The following is a 26,451-nucleotide window of genomic DNA, read 5'->3' on the forward strand; positions in this document are numbered from 1 at the left end:
TTATCCCGGAGAGCAGAGTAGAATCTCCAATGACATTATTTCTCATTATTCCTCCAGGTCTTCTAGAGACCTTTCAGAAGACACATGGCCCATCCCCAAGAATACAGATTCTTTTATAGGAAAGTATTCTGGATTAGCAGTGAATAGCACCTAGGACACAGCAGGCCAGGTAAGCACAGATGGACTGGAGGGGAAACATCAGAAGTCACTGAGAACTTGACAGGGCTTTAACTGGCAGTCTGGGGAGTACTTTGGGCTTGACTTTGACCTATGAAAAGTATAGCGAAGTTCACTTGTAAATAGGTCAGAAATTCCTGCTCACTGGCTAAATGAATTTTTTTCCAGTGAATCACTACTAGGCTTAAGAAGAAAAAAAAAGGGGGGGGACCAGCCAAAAGGGCACAAAGTCAGCCAACAAGGGAAAGAGAGAAAAGGAGATGTCATACAAATAGCGTGCAAAGTATGCAGTTGAAAAGTAAAATGTTTACCAGATCTTGACCACAATTGAATTCTATGTGAGGATAGTTCTGACTTGTGCTATCACATCTGATGCTAGCTTTTCTACTATGATTTTGCTCCTACAGAAATGTGCATTTAGTATACTGAATGTTGCCTCAGATGCATACACTGTTCACTTACTTTTCTAAGACGGCAGCATTTTTGTCAAACCAAGAAGAATAGAATAGATAAATTTCTCCAAGAACCAGTGGTGGAGTGGTTCATCAGTACAGTGTGGCTTCATAGCTTAGTATATCTCCATCAGGGGACTAACCTCATAACCATTGCCATAGTCTAGGACTGCACAACAAGAGCTGGCCTCTCCACCTGTGCGATCCATCAAAAGCTATAAAAAGCTGGCACCTGGAGCAGAGAAGATCCTGACTGAGGATCATTTCTCCCCTCTGTTTTAAAAGTGCCCATCAGAAAGATCAGGGGGAGTCCAAACTTTGCCATCCTGAGAACAGATTATAAAAATGTCTCCTGCAAAATATCCCTAAAGAAAAAAAACCCTCAGAACCATCCATACAGCAAGTTTTCAGATGAAGGGAGAAGAAGATTTACCTCTCAGCTTGTGCAGACACCCACATGGCTTCTACATGTTTCAATATATGATTATGGGTTTATTAGTAATGTGTATGGAACCCCACTTTCCCCAGTTCAGAGGCTCGCAACTAGCGCTACTGCCATAACTTATGGTTTTTTAAGATCAGCTTATGAAGCTTCCATGCTTGTCTTTTACATAGTATATGCTATGTCTTCTTTGATCATTTATTGTCCTGTATTCTCCCTTCTTCTTCAGATGTTCTTCTTTTCATCCCTGCTTTGAATAAAATAAAATTATGCTTACCTCACTCTCCTCATCTGGTAATGACTTCTGTCTTCAGCATGTCCTTCCTCAGCAAGACATCAGACCAAATAACTTTTTTGTTGTCCCTTCAATCAGCAGCTCCCTGATTGATCTGATTTTTGATTCTGTTTCTTTTGATTCTTTGCAGTGCTATGACTTTTCTTTCCTTAAAAATCACAATTGACAGCTTCTTTCTTCCCCCTCTACATAACTGCTTGGTTTTCTGAACTTTTCCTGATACACAATAAGTGGGGAAATACTACCTGCAATCCTGTTCTGAACTTTGAATTTATCTGTCCCATTTTACCTATACAGAAGAAACAGTATGATTTTTTTTCCCCAGTTTAGTAGATCTTTTTTCTCCATCGCTCTAAATAAACATTTTTTTCTTGTTTAAGTAAGAGTTATCCTACTCAGTATTTCCAATATTTGTTTTTTCTTAAGAACCACCCTATGGCACTCTGCTAGAAAAAGACAGTGGAGAAAGGCAAGCCCTTCAACGTGGGGGGAGCACTTCAGCCCCGCCACCTGCCAGGGACAGTGCAAAAATTAAGATCTGATAAAAACTTAACTCCTTTTTTTTCCCCTCTTTTTTCTTTTTCTTTTTCTTTTTCTTTTTTTTTTTTTTTTTCTTTTTCTTTTTCTTTTTCTTTTTTTTTTTTCCTTCTCTTTTTTCTTCCCCATTCTCTTCCCCTTTACCTTCCCCCCCACTTTTCTTTCTCTTTTTCTTTCCCTTTTTTTTCTTTCTCTTTTTTTTTTTTTTTTGCCTACCATAAAGGGAGGGTCAGGGTGAAAGTTGAAAAATTTGGACTCAATAAACCTTTCACATAAGTCTGATAAGAAGAGCAGATGTTTCATTATGGCAGGGGTTTTTGGCTGGTTTTCATCTCTATACATTTTCCAGTGGACGTGAGAGGAAAAGAAATTTTCCCAGCTGTAGACTACTAGACAGCAAAGTGTCTTTCTTAATCACCATCCATGGACTCAGCAGTCCCAAAAGCCTGCACAGGACAGGCTGAAAATCACTGCTCTAACATTTTGCAGTCACAAACAGCCTAGGTTATAAAAATTCCCCATCCTGGCTGATCGATGGCCCAGTCTAGCGCTTGAATGAACTTCTGCTGTGATGGCACAGGAAACTGTCATCAGCTTCTCTTCTGAAATGAAAATGTTTAGACATGTCTCACTTCTGCAGAGGAGGAAGGGATTTAAGTTGTATGCATCCCTGCTAAGGAAAGGGAGAAGTGTTCATTCACGCTTCCAAGTCATGCACTTCAAAATTACGTGGGCTTCAAGATGTGAAGCATGACTGTGAAGGCATCGTGGGAGTAGCCCTAACCTAAGTAAATAATGGTTTACTTTATGACTAAAGACAGCAACCTGTAGGGTTTTCAAGGGCAGGACCAAAAGGATGTGTCTGTGCTGGTGTGTGTATGGGTAGACAGCCACATACCTGACGATGTGCATGCAGTGATCTCCTGTGCAGCTGATCTGGCATGAGCCTGTCTTGATGCTGCTATACAGAAAAAACTTCCATGTACAGGTATTTGCACTGCTGAACATACACCTGTGCAATACTAACCCCACTCACAGAAAAGGAACTGTGGGGAAAATGTAACACTAACATTCACAAACTGTTCATTTTTTATATCTTTTACTTTCAGGTTGCCCAAGAAAACCAAAAATTGAAAAGCTAAATTAGTCTCTGCTATATTTCCACTGAGGAGCACAGAGCTTTCCCAAAGATATTTTCTGGGGAAAAAAAAAAAAGATCCTCAGTTAACACAGTATGAAGATCACATTTTCAGACACTAAGAGACAGCTGATGGAAAAGCTGCTGACAGTGCAATTTAAACTGCCTGCTAATTGACTGTTGCAATGCTAAGAATTTGCATTATCTCCTTTTGAAGGCAATTGACAACATTTCTGATAGTTCAGTGGGAGTGGGATCAAGCTGCAGATATGCATTTTATTGTATTCTGTGTGTTAAAGTAATTCCCTGGGTTGCTTCTGTAAAAGCCAGGGGAAACATTGGCAGAAGGTCCTTGGCTAAGAATTCAAGAATCTAGAGTCAGGAAAGGATTGCCACAATGGAAACTACCCAAACCTCTTTCACACAGGGTGCTCAAATCCAGCACAAGCTGCCTTAGTGTCTGATAGTAAGCTCTGCCAGCTTTTGAGGAGGGTAAAGCTTCCCTTCCCATTGGAATTGCTCAAAACACAGGATGAGGTTATTTAGCTTCCCCAGCTGGAATCTGTCACTGGTTATCACAGTGGATACAATAAGGTGTCAGGGCACAGAAGAGCTGTGAGACCTTTTAAATGCCTCCATATTTTTTCATACTATTTAAAAGTCATACCACCCTGCAGACTTCTTATACTGAGGAATTATATATAAACAGCTACAAACTCCCTGCCATAGGGAATGGCCTATCTGTGGCTCCTGAACAACTTCTACATCACTTCTGAGTAGTTCAGCAACAGCTCCCATAATAACATTACATCATGTAATTGGCAAAGGGGCTGTCTAGCACCAGGGCAGCTGGTCCATTCAAATCCCCAGCCACAGGGGAAGCTGAGAGTGACTTTGCCCAGACACCCTGAGCCCCAGCTGCATGCCTGGGCTCCAGGCTGGAGCAGGGTCCCTGGGCTGCTGGTGAGCTGCTGTCACAGCCTGTCTGCAAACCATCCCACAGCTCTCCTGAGAGCACTGAGAGATGGAGCGACAGCCTCGTGGCTCTCCCCCACTTGCAGATCTCTCTAAACCACTTGGAGATTTTGGGAGGTTGATCACCTTGTACTCTACACACTCCCAAGAATTACTATGGAACAGGTATTATTGAGGATTAAGTATGCTGTGACAGGCTTACAGCATCAGTCATCAGTCTGAATAGGAAAACACTCAGCCAAGTCATCTTTAAGAAGCATTATATAATACATTTTGAATTTGCACTAAAGCTAAAACACATAAAGCAGGGTAACGTGTCTTTTATTTTAAATGAAGTCTTAGCTAAGCATGTTTCAACTTAAGTAACTACACTGCAGATTATCTTGTTTATCCTCTTAGAAGTTGTCGCAGTCGAGGCGATCACGACATTAAAGCAGAGACCACAAGCACACTCAGTCTCAGTCTCAGTTGTCAACCGTTAGCACCGTTTGCAACCGTTAGCAACCGTTGGCAACAGTTGGCAACACTTTATTAATGAAAAGGGCTGATACACTTTCCAGTTGTTTCCCCTCCAGTCGCAGAAGGCTCCCATCTTTCCTCTCTCGATCTCCTTGGTTCAGCTTCTTCTTCTTACTTCTCGCTCCTTTAGCCAACAGGCCCGCTGCTAGCCCCTTCCACAAGAAGTCAGCTGTATTTTTACAATGTATGTATTTTTAAAAGTCAATCGTTTTCAAGGAGTGCTTTGCCACAGGGCTGTATCTACCACTGCACTGCTTCCACCCAACAGTTCTGTGAAACTGATGTCTACACCATGTGCTTTTGTTCATGGTAGGTATTCAAATACAAAGGCGTGGTTAAATTCTGATGTCCTTTTTGAGGGGAAGAGTGGGAAAAACATCTGCCTCTTGATGAAAGCCATCTGGTATAACCAGACATGAAGTCAAGCATCCTAACATGGTGTGCTCCTTAGGATTCTACTAGCTTCATAGAATTACAGATTCTTCCCCTAATGCTCTCATCACACACCATCTCAGGGATTTTCCCTTGCACCTACCTAGGATTGATTGGTGCAAATATTTTGTAAACTTTTGTCTCAGGGCAATCAATATAACAAAAAACAATAATAATTATTAAGTAGATTTCTGTTGTTATTCTCTCATGTGAGCTGTTCATCTGCACAACTACAGGTGCAGAGAAAATCCCAAAATAGTTACTGTGGAAGGAGGGGCTGCAGAGGCTTCCTGAGGTCAGCAGTACTGCAGAAGCTGCAGCACACCTTTAGTTTGTTCCAGAGATAAGAGTTAATGTATCAGAATTGCTAGGGGGAAGTGAGCTCTTCTCACTTCATCTCTGACTGGAAGTGTCAGAATTCAGTCACTCCATCAAACCCACCAGTGAGGGATCAAATATTGTGTACCCTTACCCCTCCAAGGAGGCCTGGTAAGATAGATATGACATTGGAACATATAAAAGCTGTGTGGTAGGCCAGCTTTCAAGAAAACGACAGGTGTTAAAGCTGCATGACCTTAAATGTGTGTCTTTGAGTAAGGGGGATTAGCAGGCAAAAGGAAAACAGAGCAACCATCAGTTTGAGATACCTGCAGGGCAAACAAAGCCAGACCATTTTTGTGCCATGGTTCTGCTCTGCTGCCAAGACTATCTTCTCCACATACAATAATGGAAGTAATAATTCAGTACCAACAAAGTTTGTTTACCTGACCTAACCTTCAAATACCAGACAAGATTACACTTAGGGAATCTGGACAAAATTGATAGTCTTTCCTGGTTTTCTTTAAGAGGTTATTCTCTAGGGCAGAAATGAAAAAAAAAAAAAAAAAAAACCAAACAAAAAAACAAAGATGCCTATGAATATGAATATGAATCTTGTCCCTGGTGCTTCATGCTGTGCTAGGAGTGTCCTGTCACTAGTTTCCCACTCACAGATGCTTTGCCCAGGGGACAATACCAGGAACAATACTGTTTAACATCATCATTAATGACCTTGACCATGGTGCAGAGTGCACATTCAGCAAGTCTGCAGGTCATAGCAAGCTGGGAGGAGTGGGTGACAGGCCAAATGGCTCTGCTGCCATCCAGAGGGACTTTGACACCCTGGAGAAATGGGCAGAGAGGAACCTCATGAAATTCAAGAAAAGGAAATCCCATGTCCTGCCTGTGGGGAAGAACAACTCCAGGCACCTGGACAGGCTGGAGGCCAAGTGTCTGGGAAGCAGCTCTGCAGTGAAGGCCCTGAGGACCCTGATGGGCACCGAGCTCCCCATGAACAAGCAAAGGTAAACTTTGCAGCAAAGAAGACAACAGCATTCCACGCTGCACTAGGAAGAGCACTACCAATTGGTTTAAGGGAGGTGATCCTTCCCCTACATCAGCACTGGTGACCCCACATTGGGTGTGCTGGGCCCAGTGCAAGAGACTGGAATAACAGGAGCAAAAGGGCACAAGGCTATTAAAATGCTTGCAGCATCTGTCATGTGAGAAGAGGCTGAGAGAGCTGGGATGGTTCAGCCTGGAGAACAGAAGGCTCCAGAGGGATCTTACCAATGTGTATAAACATTTGATAGAGATGGGGGAGGGTTGATAAAGAAGACAGACTTTTGTCAGTGGTGCCCCTGTAAAAGGACAAGAGGCAATTGGCATGAACTGAAGCATACAAAATTCCACTTAAACACAAGAAAATGCTTTTTTCACTGTAAGGTTGGTCGTACACTGGCACAGGTTGCTCAGAGAAGCTCTAGAGTCTCCATCTTTGGAGACAGTCAAAACCGAATTGGACGTGACCCAGAGAAACCTGCTAGTTGCCTCTGCTTTGGGATGGGGAGCTAGGACTAGATGATTGCCAAAGGTCCCTTCCCACCTCAGCTATTATTTCATCCTTTCCTTGACTATTATGACAACCAGTCTTGATGGAACCAGATTTTGCTAGATTTGGAAGTCTAAAAAGTTTTAATAGTGGAATTCCTGATGAATTCTCCTGATCCTTGAAGCTATCTTTTTTTCTTCTGCACTCTCGAGGCAGTCATCAGCCTGCTGTCCCTGAGCAAAACAGTATCAATCCACTCTACATAAGAAAGAAGGCTGGGTGTGAGATAAAAACACTGAGGTGAGAGTTGAGGAGAAATCCTGCAAGTCCACACTTCCTGGTAGAGTTTGAAGGTGGCCTCATCAGAGCTCACTGGGGGTTCAAAGTTCAGTTTTCATGTGCAAGAGGACAAGGGCATATTGCTTCAGTGCTGATTATTTTCATTTCAGATTTTCAGATTTTATTTATTTCAGATTATGAAAGAGCAAATAAAGCAACACAAGTAGTAGAGAGATGGAATACTATGCAAAAAGTACTCACCTTTTATAAAGTAGCTTTACCACATGTGCAGGACAGCATGAAAAGAACATTAAGAATAATACACAATACAATATGCCATTGTATCTGTGTACAAGGAGCTGACAATAGAGGCACAGCAACTTTCACTCCAAAATTTCCCAGTTTCTGGTTGTTGGTGATGGTGGCTGTCTCACAACCGAAGCTCATAATGATGTTCATAGCAATGTCTTGCAGGTCTAGTTCCCAACTAGTCCACACTGGTTTTAAGGTCTCTCTTAACTAATGTTAAAAGGGAAAAACTCAGGAGTACCTACTGTTTGGAGACTGCCTGTAGACTGTATGCTGACAGTCTTCTCCCAGGTAAGGAAACTTCCCTGTCTGACCATCCAGGAGCCACTCTAACATCACCTAATCTGGGACCAAGGCCCCTTTGGCAGCTGCATCCTCCATACTCCCAGTCAGACCAGGCTTCCTCATGTGCTCAACCCCAGGTTTCCTTTAGCAGAATCTCAGACATCCCGATCCTTAAAATAATTTAATCATGGTGCAATATCAAAAATAACAGCTTGAGATGGGCGCCTCTAAGGAGTGACAAAGGAAACCCTGGGGTTTTATACCCTCTAAGTTAAAGTATGGGAAAGTCTGGAGTCACCAGCTCCTCCTGTGTCTCTGGGTTGCCCAGGTCCCCTGGGTGCACCACAGGTCCCCAGGCCCTTTGTTATGCAAAGGGTTGGCAGGTCATGGCCTCTCACCTGGGGCTCAGGTTCAGGTTCCTCCCCCTCCGGTTCTCCACCTGCAGCTCACACTGCACCTGCATACTGAGCTATGGGCACTACATATATTCCTCAACATCCCTACCAAAATCCTGTACACTAGCAAGCCAGTCACTCTCTGGAAAAGACTCCTTGTGGAAGACCCTGGCATCTGCTGCTCTGAGCTCTTAGGTCAAGACGTTAATTCAGGAAACACTAATGAGGTAAAAAGATTTGGTGCACTTGCTACATAAGCACTAGAGATGTTGAGGTAGTTGAGCATTCCCATGGAATTCCCATGGAATGCTCAACTGGAGCATGGAGCTATGGAGTATCTCATTGCTCCATAGCAGGCTGCACTAGATTTGGCACATGGCACAAGGCCTCCATCCTTGGCATGTGGCTGAAGAGATAAAAGTACCCTGCCATGGGTGGGAAGCATGTCCATGGCACCTTTTGGTGGAGAACACATGCCCTTAGGGATGTCAGCTCCAGTCAGCCCTGCTGGCCTTGTTTGGCTGTGCCTCTGCTGGGCCATGTCCACATCCAAGATCCTCCGTGGATACACCCGCATCCAAGCTCCTCTCTACCAGACATCCCTATTCCTCCTCCCTGCCCTGCCAGTGTACTGCAGTGTGGGGCCAGTACCACGGGGAGCTGGCTGCTCTGCCAGGCAAGGGCGCCCTCCTCTTCCACCTGCCCTTCCACCCAGGGGAGAGCTGGAGAGTGCTGCAGAGCTTGCAGAGGCTCCTCAGGGTCCAGGCATCGGGCAGCAGCAGCACAGAGTGGTATGACTGTCCAAATGTGTTCTGCAAAGGTGCAGCCTCACCTCGGGTGCTGTGTGCAGTTTTGGGCACCACAATATAAAAAATATATAAACCTCTTATAGAGTGTCCAAAGGAGGTCCACAAGGATAGTGAAGGGTCTTGAAGGGAAGCTGTATGAGGAGCAGCTGAGGTCACTTGGTCTGTTCAGCCTAGAGGAGATTGAGGGGGGACTCAGTCCATAGCTTCCTCACAACACAAAAAGGAGGGGCAGGCATTGATCTCCTCTCTGTGGTGACCAGTGACACGACCCAAGGGAATGGCCTGAAGCTGTGTCAGGGGAGGTTTAGATTGGTGCTCTGGATTTTGCTAGGGTAGAGTTAACTTCATTCACAGTGGCTGGAATGCAACTGTGTTTTAGATTTGTGCTGAGCACAGGGTTGATAATTTAGAAATGTTTTTGTTATTGCTGAGCAGGACTTGCACAGAGCCAAGGCCTTTTCTGCTTTCCATACTGCCATGCTGGCAATGAATGTGGGGGTGCTTGGGAGGAGACACAGCCAGGAAAGGTGAAGCGACCCCAGCTGACCAGAGGGATATTCCAGACCACAGGACATCATGGTCAGTAAACATACTGGAGGGAGTAATGAGGAAGGGGGCACATTTGGAGTGATGGTGTTTGCATTCCCAATTTGTGACATGTGATGGGGTCCTGGTCTCCTGGGGATGGCTGAACACCTGCCTGCCCATGGGAAGCACTGAATCAATTCCTTGTTTTGCTTTTAGCACATGGCTTTTGGTTTTCCTATTAAACTGTGATCCTTTCAACCACGAGTTTTCCAGCTTTTACCCTTCCAGGTCTCTCCCCAGTTCTGCTGGTAGGGCAGTGAGAAAGTTGTTGCGTAGGGCGTGGCTGCTGGCTGGGGCCAAACCAAAACAGTCGGATAATAGGAAAATAAAAGGCTCTTCGCCCAAAGGATGGCTGAGCACTGGAACAGGCTCCCCAGGAAAGTGGTCACAGCACCAAGCCCCACAGAATTCAAGAAGGGCTCGGACAACGCTCTCAGGCACATGATGTGATTCTGGGGGTGTTCCGTGCGCGGCCATGAGTCGGACCCCAAGACGCCCGCGGATCCGAACTCGGGATATTCCCAATTCCGGTTCTGTGACGCCGCTCGGGGCCGGTGGGCGGGGCGCGGGGGCTGCCGGGAGCCGTAGTTCCTCCCCGCGCCGCCCCGCGGGCCGGGCCGCCTGTGCCTGTGCCTTTAAGCGCGGCCGGACGCACGGCGCGGCGCCTGCGCGGAGCCGCCGTGACCCCGCCGCCGTCGGCGCCACCGGTGGCTGTCGGGGCGTCCCGACCCCCACCCGGTGGCGGTAGCGCCAGGTCCAGCTCCACTGCCGGGCACCCCCGACTCACCCTCCGCCGCCGGCCGGGGCGATGGAGGAGCGGCCGGAACGGGGCGGCGGGCCCGGCGCGGACGGCCCGGCGTCGGTGGCGGAGATCCGCGCTCCCGGCCCCCGGCCGCTGCGTCTGCTGGAGTGGAAGGTGTCGGTGGGGGCGGCGGTGCAGATCGGGTCGGTGCTGGCGCTCTGCGCCCCGCTGCCGCCGCCGCCCGCCCCGCGCCCCGCCGGCCCCGCCGCCGCCCCGCTGCCGCCCGCCGCCAGCGGCGCCTCCGCCCGCCCGCAGCGCGGCGGCCCCGAGCGCAGGCTGCGCGCGGAGCGGCCCGGCGTGGTGCGCGAGCTGTGCGCGCGGCCCGGCCAGGTGATCGCGCCCGGGTGAGTGCGGGCCGGGGGGGGCGGCCTTGGCGGGACGCGGCGTTCGCGCTCGTTGCGAGGGGCCGGGCCGGGCCCCGCTCACAAAGGCCCTTCCTCCGGCGCTGTGCGCAGGGAAGCTGCCGTGCGAGGAGGACGAGGAAGCGGCCGGGGAGGTGCTGAGGGATCGTGCTCCACTCCCGTGTTTCAGAGCTGAGCCCTTTGCCGTGAGCTCTGTCTCAGAGAGCGGTGCGTCCCTCCTGCTGTGTTGGGGCTCTCTAGACGCTGCGTTTATTGGAAGCGCTACTTGGAAATCACAAAATCGCAGAATGAGTTAGGTTGAAAGGGACCATAGTGCGTCATCTGATCCAGCCTCGCTGCTCATGCAGGGTCGGCCTACGGCATGTTGAACGGGATTGCCTCCAGATGGTTCTGGGGTATCTGCGGTGAGGGAGGCTCCGCAGTCTGGGGCGCCTCTTCTAGTGTACAGCCACTAGCACAATAAAGAAGTTGTTCCCCGTGTTCAGGCGGAACTGCCTGAGCATCAGTTTCTGCCTACTGCCTCTTCTCCTAATAGACTCTTTGTTGTTTGGCTGTTAGGTTGGTGCAAAACTTGGGGAGCAGACAGATCATTATGTGCTCCATAGAAGGAGTATTAATGGGAAACAACAGTGCGGCAAAGCATTTTAAAATTAAGTACCTTACACGTAACATTGGCCGTCTAAATGTTTTTAATGCTGTGAATGTTTTAATGTACGAGACTTCACAAATACAACCAAAATTTTATCTTTCATGAGAGCGAGGGACTAAAAAATACTTTTTTTTCCTATAGTTTAGCAATGGGTCTGTCTAATAAGGCTGAATGTTCGTTGACTTTTAAATTCTTAAATGCCTGATAGTGGGGTGCCCAGATTTCTACATTGAATTGGACAAATAGCCTGCCACCCTGTACTTTAAGCAGATTTATTCTTTTTCAGCAGGAAACTAGTTAAACAATCTACTTCTTCTGGTTTATTACAGCAAGCTATTTACTTTGATTGCAGTTCTCTTGATTTTTAGGTGGGAGCAGCCAGGCCTAAACTTTCTTGATTGAAGTTCACTAGTATATGCAAAACGTCTGTGTATGGGAGTGCTCTGGAAGGTTCAAGAAAAACTAGTCTGATGCATTTTTATATCAGTCATATAATGTGCTACTGAGGAGGTGCAAGCTATGTGTTTCTTGCTATAGAGATATCTCTTTCTGAGATAAGACAGTGGCTTTCCTTTTGTGCTGTATCAGCATTCTGCTTTTGCATCTGGTGCAGTATGGGCAATCTTTAATACCTGATGTAGAACAAAGGTACTGTAAATGCTAGGTCGGACTAAAAAATATCTTAAAAGTACAGACTGAGATTTTAAAATGCCATATGCAAGATGAAATTCATGTTGTTAGCACTGAATAAAAGGGGAGATAACTTTATCAGTTTTTTCGATTAGCTAAGCACTTGGAAGGAAAACCAAACTAAAGATATTGTAAATGAAAAGTATAATCGATTTAAAGTAGTCTGGGTCTGCTGCTGATTTAGCAGCATTTTAGTTTTAGCTTTGCTCAATGTTAACTTCATGGACTGGAATGCACCAATTTTTATATATTGTGCTTACTGGATTTGTCCAGTCAAATGTCACTTGATTATAATTAGCAATTCCTTGCTTTGAGACAATTAGAAAATAAACGGTGTTCTTTATTACCATTGTTCTTGGCTTCTGGAATATTTGTATCTTAAACAACTAAAAGATTGTGGTTGATATTGATCATTGCTTGGTGTTATGCTTCTGGAATTCTGACTTTTCAGTCAGGTTTCTCTGTTGCTTGTTGCTGTGGTATGTACTGGGTGAGTGCAAGGGAAAAGTTCAAGTGAAGAGGTAGAATAAGCATGACCTAAGGGTAATAGAACTGTTCAGCTATTGAAGACATAAATGCATTTTTTTTGGTCACTTAAAAGTTTTTTTAGCAAACATTCAATCTCTTGCCTGTGGCTTCTCATTTTGTGGCATTGAAATAATATTTCACTAACAATATTTCAATATGTGTTAAGATGTTGCATTATTAAAACACAGGTGTCATTAAAGTAAATAGCAGCTGAAATTTATTCATCATCTGATGAAGATGCCCTTTTGGTAATCCAAACTGTCCAGAATGGTAGGTGCCATGCTGCCTTTAGAAAAATGAACTTGGCTGATTTAGCACTGAATTCTCTTTGAACCAAAGATACTTGCAAGTATTTGTCAGACTCTAAAACACTGTAGAAGTACTGTTTCTATTCAAAATATTTTTCCTTTTCATTAGAAGATGAGAACATAAGTTGATCAAATCTTTTTATTGGAGGACAAGCAATGAGTGGCTGAATTTTCTTCTTTGTCAGATCATATTTCTGGAAATAAAGACATCATTTAGCAGAAGTCTCTCCCAATTAAGAAGACACACTTCTAACTTTTGATTATTTTTCTTTCATATCAAGCATGAGATGGAATCTTTTGCTGCATTAAAGTAATTTTGCACATTTACAGCACTTAATTTTTTATAGGGTTATTACCCACTTTTTAGCATTGACAGGGTTGCAAACTTTTCCCAGAGAAGAGCCCAAGGCTTGCAGGCAGTAGGTAACTTCTGCTTGTTCTTGCAGAGGTAGGCTTGCAGCACAAGTCAGACTGGAACTTGAGAGAGAAAGGTGTCTAACCTTTTAGGACTGTAAATAACAGGGAGTGCAGGAAGCAGTTAATGAAAGGCCTTTGGTGTTTAAGAAGCATAATTTTGATGGGTAGCAGGAGCAGCAAATAAAGTGCCAAAAATCCTGCATTGCTCTGTGTGTTATTAGTGCCAGTTAGCCATCTGGGTTAATCATTCTGAAGGTGCTACAGGTATGGCAGGATTCTGGGTTGGGTCAGTATTAATGCTTTATGCAAATATTTACATAAGTGTTTCTAATATAAAATGATTGCCCTGCTGATGGGACAGAGTATTACAAGTGTCTTGTTTGGTTCACATTAGAAGAGTCTCCTGAAATATGTATTACCTGTATATTTAATCTGGGTATCTTTGTGTCTTCCCACATACCTTTAATAGCAAAAATTCACATTCTTCTACTGAGTATATTTGTGTTGTAATAAACATTATGTTTAAACTATCTGAATCCTAGTGAAGCAAAGCTTGTTTTGGTTTTGGAGAAGATAGCAGTAAAGAGGTGGGGATTTGTTCTCTAAAATTCTAGATTTTTGTGTCATTGCTTGTTTTGGTTTGTATTTTGGGGTTTTTTTGTGCCAGAAACTTGATTATATTTTTTTAAAATAATATATTTTGGTTATCTAATGTCACATAGGCTCAGGGCCTGGTTTACTGTCCACTTAAGGCCAGACCCCAGTACCATGTATCTGACAGTCTTCTAAGGGGGAAAAAATGCTAATGAATTGCAGCTTATTTTAAAGTGGTGACACTTTTAACAAACTACAGGAAAAAGTACCTTGCGGTTTGTTAGACACAAATGTTTTCATAATATCCTGGCAAATATTTAATGAAGGTATGAGTCTAAAAAACCCCTCAGTGCCAAACACTGAGGATTATTGAATAATACTTAACAATCCTAACTTAGTGTATCTCTTGTCTAATTCCTTTTTATGCCTGAATTCATCCCATTATTTTTATAGTAAGTTTCAGTATGCATCTTTCTGACTTCTGTCTCTGTCTCTTTTTTTTTCATTTTCCCCTTCTCCTTTCTGCTGTGTACTGTGATACCAAGAAACATTAAAAGAAGGGTATCTCTCTGGTATTTGGTTGAACTGGATAGTGAAAAAGATGCAAGTTCTAAATGAGGGCTTTTGTCTTTCATTGCCTTCTCTTTTGCCTGTTCCTAGACACCTAACAAGTTGGAACCTCACAGGATTGTTCATTGGACTGAATGGTAGAGGACAAAGTTCCTTTTCTTTACATGGCCTTGTTTCACAAAACTTGTAGGAGCTTCTTTATCTAAGAGGATCAAGCTGTTCATTCAGGTTTGGTTGGAAACAGGCATCAGGCTTGGAATTTACCAGTAGTGTGGTTGTAGCAGCCTTATGTATGCAGTTTTTCTCATGTGGCTTTCTTAGACCTTGATTTCCTGCTTGCTTCATGCTAATATGAGAGTTGGCTGGAAGGGATACTCAGACTTGAGTGCCTTCAGCTTGCATTGAGTAGGGTGTTGGAAAACATGTAAAGATGGCTTGGATTCTCATCCCTCCCACCCAATCTCCTGTAAAATGGTCCATAGTAATCAATTCACTTGTTTTATTGACAGGAGTGTGGTACAGGGAAAGGGGGAGTAATTTATCCTTTCAGCAGTAGCCCATAGATGGGTCAGATCAAAGTGATTGTGTAAATGCCAGAAGAGTCATCAAGGGAATAAATGGCACGTCAACACTGGGGAATAACATTTTTAAAGTTGTGTATGTTCCATTCAGCATTTTGTATGATAGTCTTTAGTAACGTTCTTATCTTTAAAAGGTTTCTCCCAAATGAGGGAATTTTCTGCTGTCTTAGTTTGTACTGTGAGTTGCACATCTTACTTGAGCTCAAGGACTTTTTGCTGTGTGTGAGTCTATGGGCCAGCAGACAGAATGAGATAGCTCATGGTAGTATTTTATGCATCCGATTGGAGCACTGCAAGCACGTTGTAGCAGTTTTTCAAAAATGTTGGTTTGCAAATGTCTGTGCTGGAAATAGATTGTATTTTTACCCAAATGGTCATGGATTTTCTTTCTTAGTTATTGCTGTCTAGTTTCTTTAGGGTACTTTTGAGCTTTAATACTAGAGTTGTTTAGAAAACCAGTCTTTTTCAAAGGCAAGTGCACGTGTTGTTTCTTGTCTGCAACTGCGACCTGGTTTTCTCTAGTTTTTCTCTTCTGAAGAGAAAATGTATGGATAAAAATTCTCACAGGGGGACTGCAATGAGACTTTTAATTTTTATGTTGCACAATACATAGATGTTTTTCCTGGGAAGGACTGGAAAAGTTTGAGGGGAGGGAGTGATAAGACTTTAGCTTTGAATTGTTCTGAAAGTTTGTCTTGACGTACTAGCCTCAAGGTTCAGTAAAGAGCTGCCAGCCTTTAATTTTTGGGACCTCTTTTGGAAAATTATAATAGACAATTCATTGTAAGTTGTCACTTATAAAGTATTCTTGTGGTTATCTATTTTGTGTAGCTTAAAAATCAAAGGTTAACTTAAGGTCTTCTGCTATATATGGATAGCTGAATCGGCAGTAGTTGTCTTTTAAAGCAAATAGGGGAGCATGAAATGACTTTCTGGAGAGCAGGTAATGCGTTACAGGTTGCATTTTAAGGATCTTGATTGTGCATTTTGTCAAAGTTTGGTTATGTTGAAGTTAGACCTATGGAATTGGAAGTGTGGGAAGGATAGAACTGTCACCAGCAGGAGAGACTGCTGGTCTTAAAAAGGCTTTGGAAGATGGAAAGGCTCCCCTCGTTTTCTTTAACACAGTGTTGCTGTGTTAAAGGAAATGCTTTCTTTTTTAAGATAACAGTTGGGATATTGCCAGGTCACTATTGCACTAATATCTTAAAAAAAAAAAACCAAAAAAAAACCAAATTACTTTTCTACAACTGTTCTAAGAAACAGTGTAGCATAAGGCAGAGATATTGATGCAGTAGAATTTAATAATGTCTGTTTGTTTGCTTTCTAGTGTTTTCTAGTTTGAAGATGGCATCTAAGACTTTGCAGCATTTGAAAAGGTGTGAAAGGCAAATGGTCTTGGTCCAAGCTTAGTGGAGTGAATGCTGTGGATTCCCATTCACAGAAAGGCCGAGCGGAGGCAAGTGGCCCTCACCAAAGAAAGCATTGCTCAAGAAGAGAACTTGATCAACTTTACAGCTGTTTATCACACTTACCTTTTATAAGCTGAGCAACTTTCTAAGCTGTTGTCCTCTGCTTTTAGAGTGTGTTGGGTTTCTGGGCGCACACGATGCTGTTGTCATATGGTTGTTGTCAAATGTGGAGCTGCTGCTCCTCGTTTGAACACTGTGGTGTAACTTAGGACAGTTTGGTTCATAATTGCTCTTCAGGGTGTTAAAAGTTGTTAATTTTTCCTATGTAACTGTGTTCATCTGGTTTAACAGCAAGTCCCAGAGGAGAGTATGCAGGATGTAGCATCCAACTCAGTTTGCCACAGTATCTCTTAAAGGAAAGAATGGGAGGAAGCTGTTAGACTGGAGGATTGTACATCCTGCAGTAAGCCTCTTCCCATTTTATTTGCTGTTTGGAAGTAACAGGCAAAAGGACTGTGATTGCCTAAGTGTGTGGTTTTAGTGGGAAAAGTGATAAAATGTTTGAAGAAGATGTAATATTCTGTTAATAGATGCAGCTTTCCAAGGCAGAGAGGGAGAGATCACAGGATCCTCACAGAGTTCTTTGCACAGGAAGAGGTAAAGCCCATGTTTATAGCTTTGATGTCAGCTGCTCTCTGTGTGTTTGTATTTGAAACTCTCTTTCTCTGCTTTGATGTCCAGGCTGTGTTGGTGTTCATCTGTTGCTGTTTGTCTAGATGTGAACCTACAGGTGCAGGAGGCAAACCAGATTTGTTCTGGTAATTACAGGTGATCTTGACTGGGTGTAGGAGGAATGCAGTGGTAAGTTGTTCTGAGATAAGGGGAAATTGTGCCTTTATCTGAGGGAGAGTTGTATGCCTGAAAAAAACCCCAAAAAATAGCCAGCAGTGGAATTAGTCTGAGACTGTTGTCTGGATTTGCAGCAGTTCATCTGCAAGTACCATTCTTTAGTAACTGATGTGAAAGTTCAAGTGTGGTTTGAGAAAACTGCAGGTTTAGGTTAATTGTTGTTCTGCTGATTAGAAGGCTATACGGTCACTACTCAGTCAGTTCACATTTTTGAGTAAGTGCCACTTAGATTGCCAGGGTTCATCGCATAGATTTGGATTGATCCTGCTGTCAGATGGATGTTCCTCAACTCCCAGGTGGAGTTTTGCAGCAGGTATTTGAGAACTGCTGCGTGACTAATACTGCAGTCAGAAAGAAGTAGCAATAGAAAAGCAAATTCATAAAGGTAATGTCAGCCTTTGACAACAGTAACGGGGGGAGTGGGCTGCAGAACTGTTTATTGCTTAAATGAATTACTGAGATATGACAGCCTGTTTTCTTCTGTGATTATTCAAAGTACTTATTGCTAGAGATACAAGTTACAGAGTTACAGGCTTGCATCTTTCTACTTCTGAATTAATTCTGTGTGACCTTCCTTATTTTGAAGGGGTTCTATGTAAAAGCATTGAGAACTGTATTTTTACCTTCTCCCTTTAAAAAAAATAGTCTTGAATTCTCATAAGTAATAATACTTCTGGTTTAAAATGTTTTAAATAAAAACACATCATAAATAATATTTGAAAGATTTACTGGATCTTATATAATGATTATACATTGTTAACTCTTAGAAGTGGCTTTTAGAAACATGCAAGAAGCTGTTCACAGATGTCTGCATAGAAGGTGGAAGAGGGTTACCTCCTTGCTTGTAATGCAAACTCTTCTCCAGAAGTAAATAGAAGTACTTAAAGCCTTGCAAATGATAGAAGTAGATTTACTTCAAGCTTAAGATATTTTTTGGATTATAAATAAAACCCAGAAACTCCAGGCCCATGTTTCTCTTGGCATTTATGACCTTAGTCTCAACCTGTATAGGTATTTTGCCTGAAAAGTAGAAGAAAAAATTCACCAACATGTTAACTCCTAGTTGTGAATAGACTGTATTTAACAGAGGAAAAATCATCTCAAGACCATTAATTTCCCTACTAGCTTTGAAAAACTGAGATGATACCTTGAAGTGTGAACTGTGCTTTCTGTGAGCTACTGCTCACAGCAGTTCTTACCAAGTAATCTAGGCTAGGGTACAGAGGTTTTGTTTAGGTTTTGGGGGATTTAATCAAAAGGCCTGACTTGCGTGGGTGAGGCATTTGGGGTTCATGCATATTTGAAAAGCTGCTCTGTGTGTTTGCTATCCTTGAGTGTAAGTCAAGTGGCTGCTGTAGGGGACATTTCCTCCAATGTCTTGAAGAGGCTGTCGGCCATGTGTTGCCTGGAACAACAAGGGCCATGTGTTTTGTGAGTCCTTGGTATTTTTAATCAATTATTCAAGGACCCTCTCTGCTTCCTCACAGCTGTTAATGAGAGTTAAATATATAAATCCAGTTGTTAAATACTCTTATGTGGTGAGACTAAGGTGACTCAGGCTTTGGAAATACCCTTGCTACAAAACTGGAGTCCTATGTAACAAAGGCTGTAGTTTGATGAAAATTGGTTGTAAGGGCCCTTAGTAAGGATTCTAAATGCTGCAGACGCACATACTTGCTTATACCTGAACAAAATATTGTTCCGATATAAGCAAACAAAAATGTCAGTGTTTCAGAAATCTGATGAATGAAACTGTAGAAGCAGGCTTTAGGTTGATGCTAACTTCATCTGACAACTAAAGGATTTTATGCTCATATTTGTTGTAGATCAGTTGGTTGATTCAGTAATGGTTGGTATTAATAATCATTGATCTGGAGATGTGTTCATTTGGTATTTTTACCCCTTGACAGTTTGCCAGTAAAATCCCCTTGGGCATTCTGCCAAACCAAGGCAGTGATTATTCTGTTTGCTTGCACACCAGCATCTCCTTTTGCTGCACTTCTACTCTTGGACATCTTCTAATGCAAATTGGAAGGGCATATGGCATCAGATTGAAGGCAGCAGCTTTATGGGATCACAGTCACAACTTGGTCTGTGTGTTTCTTGTGGTATTTGAGGTCTCTCTTTATACCAAACAGAGCTGAGGAAACCCAGCAATTACTTGGCTGCCATATCTTGCATGAGATATGAATCAGTGCAGGGCAGTACCTTAATCTTGGAAATTTGCACTGTATTTTCAATGTCAGTGCATGATACCTTGAAGCAGACTTTAAGATAATAAATAAAACTTATGTTTCCATGACTTGGAGTTGTCCAAGCTAGTCTTTACAGATAGGCAAGATAAATGCTAACAAAGTGGCCTGTTTACTGTGGAGAGAAAATGTGAGTTGTTCAAACTGTGTCTTGTCTTTCCCCAGTCTTAGCCTTGTTTGTGGAACATTTGCAGCTTAGATCGGTCACCGTTGCTGGACTGGTTTTACCAGCTGCTTGACTCTAAAACCAGCAGAAAACTTGGTTAGGGCTAGGGAGTTCTACCTTGCAGGGCACTGAAATCGTCTTTTCTGGTAGTGCCAGAGGAAGGGGTGGGCTTTCAGGGGAAACACGAGGGTGGAGAGTAAGGAAAGTAGGCCATTGCCTTTCTCAGGCAGCGTGACATTGGAGCTGTTGCCTCTGGAAATGAAGCCAAGCTGTAATAGAAAGCCATGGTTAATGTACAGTCAAGTTTGACTTGTTCTGAGTAACAGAGGAAACCTCTCTATTCCTGTGTTATGCTGAGTATCCTTATGATACAGGGCTTTACTGAAGACAGCTGTGAAGATATCTTGTGGCCATTGTACTCATGTGCTGCAGCTGGCCAGCCCCTCCTGATGTAAATAGTAAACTTATTATGAAAAAAAAAATCTCAGGGAGTTCTTGTTTTTGTTGTTCTCTAACTCTTGTACTTGCTGTTGGAAGTGTTAGACATGCTGAAAAAAAAATGACCAACCACAAAAGAAAATTTAAGCAATAATAAAACGTTTTGGGGAATGCTTTTTGTTTGCAGTGGGTTCCCTTGATCCAGTAAACTGGTTGCTACAACTGAGGTGTAGCACAAATAGAGGAACTCTATTTTGGCTTTCTAATGTAAATCAGTTACCAGGAACCAGGTTATGCTTGATACAAAGTTCTTCCATTTGGAGTCAACAGTAATGACCAGGCCTTAGAATTAGCACAAGCATTAACTTCCATTGTTAATAAAAGCAAAACTTCATGTTGGATTTCATAAAAACTTTCCCCCTTGAGTTTTTTCTTTACCATGCTGCTTCCTTAAAGCAGATATATTATTAAAAGACTTGGTTTAAAAATAGAGTGTGTGTAGGTACTGGAAGAACAGTGATGAGCTTATGATCAGTTGCATCCTGAGGCTTTTGGTAAATATCTGTTCCTATTCATGTTTGTGGCCACAAAAAGTAAAATTTTACCTTAACGGCTTGCCTAATTTCTGTGTTGTTTACATGTTCATCTGGAAAAAATGTGATTAAGGGCCCAGAGTAGGTTTCCTTATTTACTAGTTCGAGTTTCATTGTACTAAAGACACCACGTGGGTGGTTCGTGGTTCTGTTGCAGTCATTCAGCTATCAGACTGGGTATTGGAATGATCTACCACCTCCATGGTTGCTCAGAAAAAAGAGTTTGCTTGTCACGGTGCAGTGATTCTTACCCAGTTGCTTTACCCAGCTCATCAACACAGTTGGGACAGTTTGTAAAACTAGAAAAAGATTTTGCATCTTTTGTGGTGGTTTGCTTGGAATGCTGTTGTTGAAGTAGCCAGTTAGCTCTGCTTATCACCGTTTGGATCCTGAAGAAGATAAGGATGCTGTTAATGTTGCCAGCAGTAAAGTGTGCCCTAGTTCCTCTTATTTGGAGAGGGTGGAAGGAGAAATCTGTTTTATCTTTGCAGAAATGGAATAGGGAAAGGCTCTGTTCTTCTAAGTGGGTTTCACTTACAACCCGGAGAAGAGAACAGGAAGAAACCTGAACCTTTGTTTGGTGTATGCAGCCATTTAAAACCAGTCATGCACACTTTGATTCAGCTCACTTTTGTCCGATAATTGGCTTTGATCTTGGCCATTACATTTTGAAAATCCCTCACTTCGACAGTAAAGGAGAGCTTCCAGGCATGAAATTTAAAAAAGTCATTCTACTCAAGGTCTGTGTGTGTTCCTCTTTAATAATTAAAACATGTGTGCTAAAATTTAGGTATGCCTAGCCCTAGTAGAGTTCAGGCTTTCCTTCTTCAGCACTAAGTAGTGTTGGACTTTTTCCCTCAGAGAGGTCTGCCTAAGATCCTGACAGTTGTAATTGAAACTTGACCCTTTGGTTGTATGTTGCTCAGAGCTTTATCACAGCTCTGGAGTTCTTCCTGTGTCCTTTGGTTTAAGCATCACAGAGAACAATTTGACAGAGGACTTTGTATCATGTGCTTTTTGTTTTATCTCCAGTACATGTAAGTGTGGCCAGGAGTTCTGGTTGTGTTTAGATTTTGCAGGAGAGGAAAATGCTATTTAGTGGTCATGCTTGGTACGAGATAAGGTACAGAGGTGCTGTTTAGGAACAGTATCAACGAGTAACTTAAAACTCTAATTTTCTTAAAAGACTCATTGCTCTTGCATGTCCAGTTTTCAATCACATCTTGACCCAAGTGTATGCCAGCTTCTCCTGTTGCATACCTGGAGTGTGAGGTTACCTTCACTGAGAAGTACAGAATGTCTAGAGATATTGTGACTTCCAAGCTGGTGTTAAAAGGCTTTTTTCTTCTGAGCTATTGAATACCAATTCATTTGGGGTATAAACTCAGGCACTGTAATCTCTTAAGCATGTTTCTGTACCCTGTACTGTAGGGCATGTTTTTTGGCCTTTTAGGTGTGTCTGTAATTTCTGATTCGTACACTGAGCACAGGGTGAGAATGAAAATGGCGTGGTCATTAGTATGCATTGGTAGCCTTAAAAGGAGCTTTGCAGTGAATCAAGGTGAAAGACAGAAAGATAGAGATATTGTCAAAGGGAGTGGGGAGAAGAGTCAGATGAAATAATGCAAACATAGGGGGATGAGAGGAGACCAAAATTCTGTGAAGTCTGTGAAATGATCACGCAGTGAAGGGCCACTAGTGAAGGGCCGCTTTATCTTGTGCAGCTCTTTTAAAGAGCCAAGAGTCTTGGCTTTGTTTTCTGTGAAATACATACCAGGTTTAAAAAAAAAAGGTGAGCTGAGATGCTTACACAGGAAGAGGAGATGTAATTTCCAAGCAGAAAATTCTTCTTCTGTTCATCATTCTCTACTGCAGTAGAGTCATCATTCTTCTGGTTGTTGAAGAACAAGGGACACATTGCAAGTAGGCAGCTGCAGGTATTATTTAGAAACTGAATTTCTGCTTAGAATTCCCAAATGCTTAGTAGTCAGATATATGAATGAGAGATTTGGGCATGCAAAACGGTTTTCTTCATGTTGCAGTCTGCTTATTGCATACAGGTTTGAAGCCATACTTCAGACACTACAGTCAGTATATGAAAGAGCTCAGATTTTGTTGGTTTTTTGTGCTTTTTGGTTGGTTTCTTTTTTTTAGCTGCTTGACCTTTAATTTTTTTTTTTTAGTATTAGAGAGATGCTATGGCTCATTATCATAGAGTTGGTGAAATTTTGTAGTAGCTGAAGTACTGATATCTACTACTTAAATTTTTTTAAAAATAGGAAGTCTGAAAGATCAGTTTTTCCATCTATAATGACAGAAACAAGTCTCTTACAATGACTGTTAAGTGTTTGAGAGAAAATAATGATATTTTCAAGACCAGGAATTTTGATAACTGGATCAGGAATACTTTAGTTGGACTATTCAACTGAAAAGTAGAGTTTGTCTTCTAAAGAGTTTGGAATAGTGAATGTCACACTTCTCTGTTTCCGGCTTCAATTTCTGGTTTGGTTTTAGACATTGTTTAAAAGAAAGAATAAAATACCAGTTCCTATGTCTTTATTTCAACATGTGGTGAGTCAAGGCTTATGGATCAGAAATTAAAATATTTTTATGAGAAGATTGAAGCAATATATGTCTGCCATGAAAATAATAAACTTAAGATTAAGTTGATATGGAATTTGTCTGCCCCTATGTTCGGTATTGGTGAGGCTGCACCTCAAATCCTGGGTTAAAGTTTGGACTTCTCAGTATAAAAAGGACATTGAAGTCCTGGAGCATATCCAGAGAAGGGCAGTGAAGCTGGTAAAGAATCTAGAGCACATGTCTGATGAGGAACAGCTGAGGGAGCTGGGAGTGTTTAGTCTGGAGCAAAGTAGGTTCAAGGGAGGACTTTATCACTGTCTGCAACTGCCTGAAAGGAGGCTGTAGCCAGATGGGAGTTGCTTCTTCCAAGTATCAGGCAGTAGGAGGAGAGGAAATTACCTCAGGTGGTGCTAGGGGTGGTTTATACTGGATATGAGGAGAAATTTCTTCACAGGAAGGGTAGTCAAGCATTGGAATGGGCTGTCCAGGGAAGGGGTCAAGACACCATCCCTGGATGAATTTAAGACATGCAGATGTGGTGCTTAGGGACATGGTTTAGTGGTGGGCTTGGCAGTGTTAGGTTAATGGCTAGACTCTGATTTTAAAAGAGAACCTGAGCTGTTCTCTGATATTAAGGTTTCTGCATTTGGTTTTCATTACTGTGTAGCTCAGTAGGGTATTAATGAGGAGTTGTATGTCAATAAATGTAAACTGTTTCTGGACAAACAATACTTGTTCTCATTGAACTTCCTTGCTAAACTGTGCTTTGAAACCAACCCTAGTATATGATTCAGTTGGCTTCTAAAGTTGTGAAAATTAATAATTTGAAAATATAGATGATTGTCTTTTTTGCCATGTTGTGGCAAAAGCATATATCTTAAGGTTATGACACTCAAGTCGTAACCAGAGTTTATTCCTTGAATTAATTCAGTCTATGGCTTACTTATCTACATGTTTGTAATCTGCGTTCTGTAAATGGAATGCCTATGTCTTTTTCAGGGCTGTCTTGGTGAGACTGGAAGGTTGCAGCCATCCCGTTGTTATGAAAGGCATGTGTGCAGAATGTGGCCAGGATTTAACTCAGTAAGTATTGTCAGCTTTTTTTTCCAACTTCTCCTTGCTTCTGATTAGGAATTCAAGCACTTCCTTCTCTCATCTAATACAATCATAAAATATTCTGGGCTGGAAGGGACTTGGAGGTAATCTAATTCCAGCCCCCTTGCTGTGAGGAGGGTTCCACTCAACAAAGTTGCTCAGGGTCCCCTCCAGTCTGGCCTTAAACAGGGATGAGACATCCACAGCTCCTCTGGACAAGCTGTTCCTGTGCCTTATCACCCTCACAGAGAACAATTTCATTCTTACAGCTAATGAAACGTACTCTTTTTTTGTTTAAAGCCATTCCCCCTTGTCCTGTCTCTACACATCCTTGTGAATAGTTCCTCTCCAGGAACCTTCAGGTTGCTAAAGGTTGTAAAGGGAAGGCTGCTCTGAGGTCTCCACTCATTTAGGATTTAAGAACTGTGCATGCTCTTTCTTCATTGAGGTAATGCAGGGTAACTTAGGTAGAAAATATAAGGAGCATGTGTAGAGAGGTAAATTCTCAGCACACTGATTTTCCATGTGCTCAGCGGAGACTGGGAGTTGTATGGTGTGTCAAGAGTGGCTTGCTTAATAAACTTGAGAGCTTTATCTGTGCAGGTGCAAATAGCTTAGAGGTAATAGCAGTCTCATTCATATGCCCTTGCTTCATTTGTACTGTGTCTGAATGGGAGCTAGCTTGTCTCCAGTGCGTTCAATTTAAGGCTTTTAACTGTTTTCAATTTTTTGTGAAATATTATGCCATGGAACTAAAAGAATTTAAGCCTTAGGCAAAAAAAAAGAAAGCAAATTCAAAAGATGATTGTATTTCTCCTTTGCTGTGTCTCATTGCTTGGTAAAGAGTATGTTTCTTATGCATAGCAAATTACTAATTCAGCAGCTGTTCCAAAACGAGCTGTATAGTTGCTTGGATTTTATAAATTAATGTTGCATACTCACTTCATTTGGCTGGAAATGCTTATGTTTCGTTTTAATTCATGCTCATTGTTAAGAATTATTTTGTGAACATTGTCCCACAAACCAGTGCAAGTGAACTGAATATTGAGAGTGGAAGAAGTGGCTTGGTTAATGTTTGGATATAACTTTTTATTTAGAGTTAAATATTAATATTTTGTAAACAAGTATTATTTGGCAAACCTAGCAAAGTCAGGATAATCATGAATAGGGCTTTGTCTGTCCTGAATGAACACTTGATTTGAGGTTTGAATACAGTCACATCTAAATATTGCTCTACTGTTATCGTTTCATATAATAAATCCAGACAAATTCAAGGTATCCAGCAAATTAAGTTTTATTCACTTAATACTTCTTACTGTGTCTTATGTCTAATTTTTAAAGGCTCATTTAAAATGCCATTTAGGGTTAAAGATTAATTTTTCTGAAATCTGAAGCAAAGGATGTAAGATACTAAAATGTATAGACTTCAGACCAAATAAATACTTTTGTATTTTTTTGTACTGGACATCAGTGCTGCCATACACTATGGTACAGGGAAAGATGCCTCTCTGTGGTTGTGTCTGCCTCAACTCAGTTCAGTACAGTTGATCCTGAGCAGTTTGCTTATCACAAAGTGAAATCTGGTTCAACTCTTGTTGTAGATCTGATACCAAATCTTGTCCTTGATGGGACTGGTACATGGGAGAATTAAAAGATGTGCGTGTGTCACCTAGGTCAAAATTTGTATGGCAGGTTTTTTGAATATTGTTGAGCAATTAGATGTCAGAATTCACAATAAGTTGGTTGATGTAAGCTAGTGAAAGTGATCCTATAGAGGGTTATTTTCTGAGTTTTCAAGCAATTTTGTACTTGTGTGTGCAGTCACACACCCGGTCTCACTTATATGTATATGCACACAAGGGTGACACCTATTCTGTGTTGATATCTGTATATGCACACATCATTTTTTTCCAATGGTATTTTTAAAGCAGCAGTCACCCATAAGTCACTCTGTGTGCAGAGAGTAACTTTGTGTCTATCCTTTGCTCATATTTCTCATA

General features: G+C 42.2%; 1 protein-coding gene across 1 annotated transcript in view; it reads left to right on the forward strand.

Moving 5' to 3' along the window:
- Nucleotides 1-10,597: 10,597 nt before the first annotated feature.
- The window catches only part of CTDP1 (CTD phosphatase subunit 1), a 96,356-nt gene continuing 80,502 nt past the window's right edge, over nt 10,598-26,451 (forward strand). The window contains exons 1-2 of the mRNA XM_054284824.1: nt 10,598-10,648; nt 24,356-24,439. Of these exons, the coding sequence (XP_054140799.1) occupies nt 24,399-24,439 (41 nt within the window). The 5' untranslated portion in view covers nt 10,598-10,648; nt 24,356-24,398. The remainder of the gene's footprint in view (nt 10,649-24,355; nt 24,440-26,451) is intronic.

The sequence above is a fragment of the Melozone crissalis genome, unplaced genomic scaffold (genome assembly GCF_028551555.1).
Source record: "Melozone crissalis strain CALT ecotype California unplaced genomic scaffold, PUWL_Pcris_2 ptg000042l_1, whole genome shotgun sequence".
Classification (NCBI taxonomy): domain Eukaryota; kingdom Metazoa; phylum Chordata; class Aves; order Passeriformes; family Passerellidae; genus Melozone; species Melozone crissalis.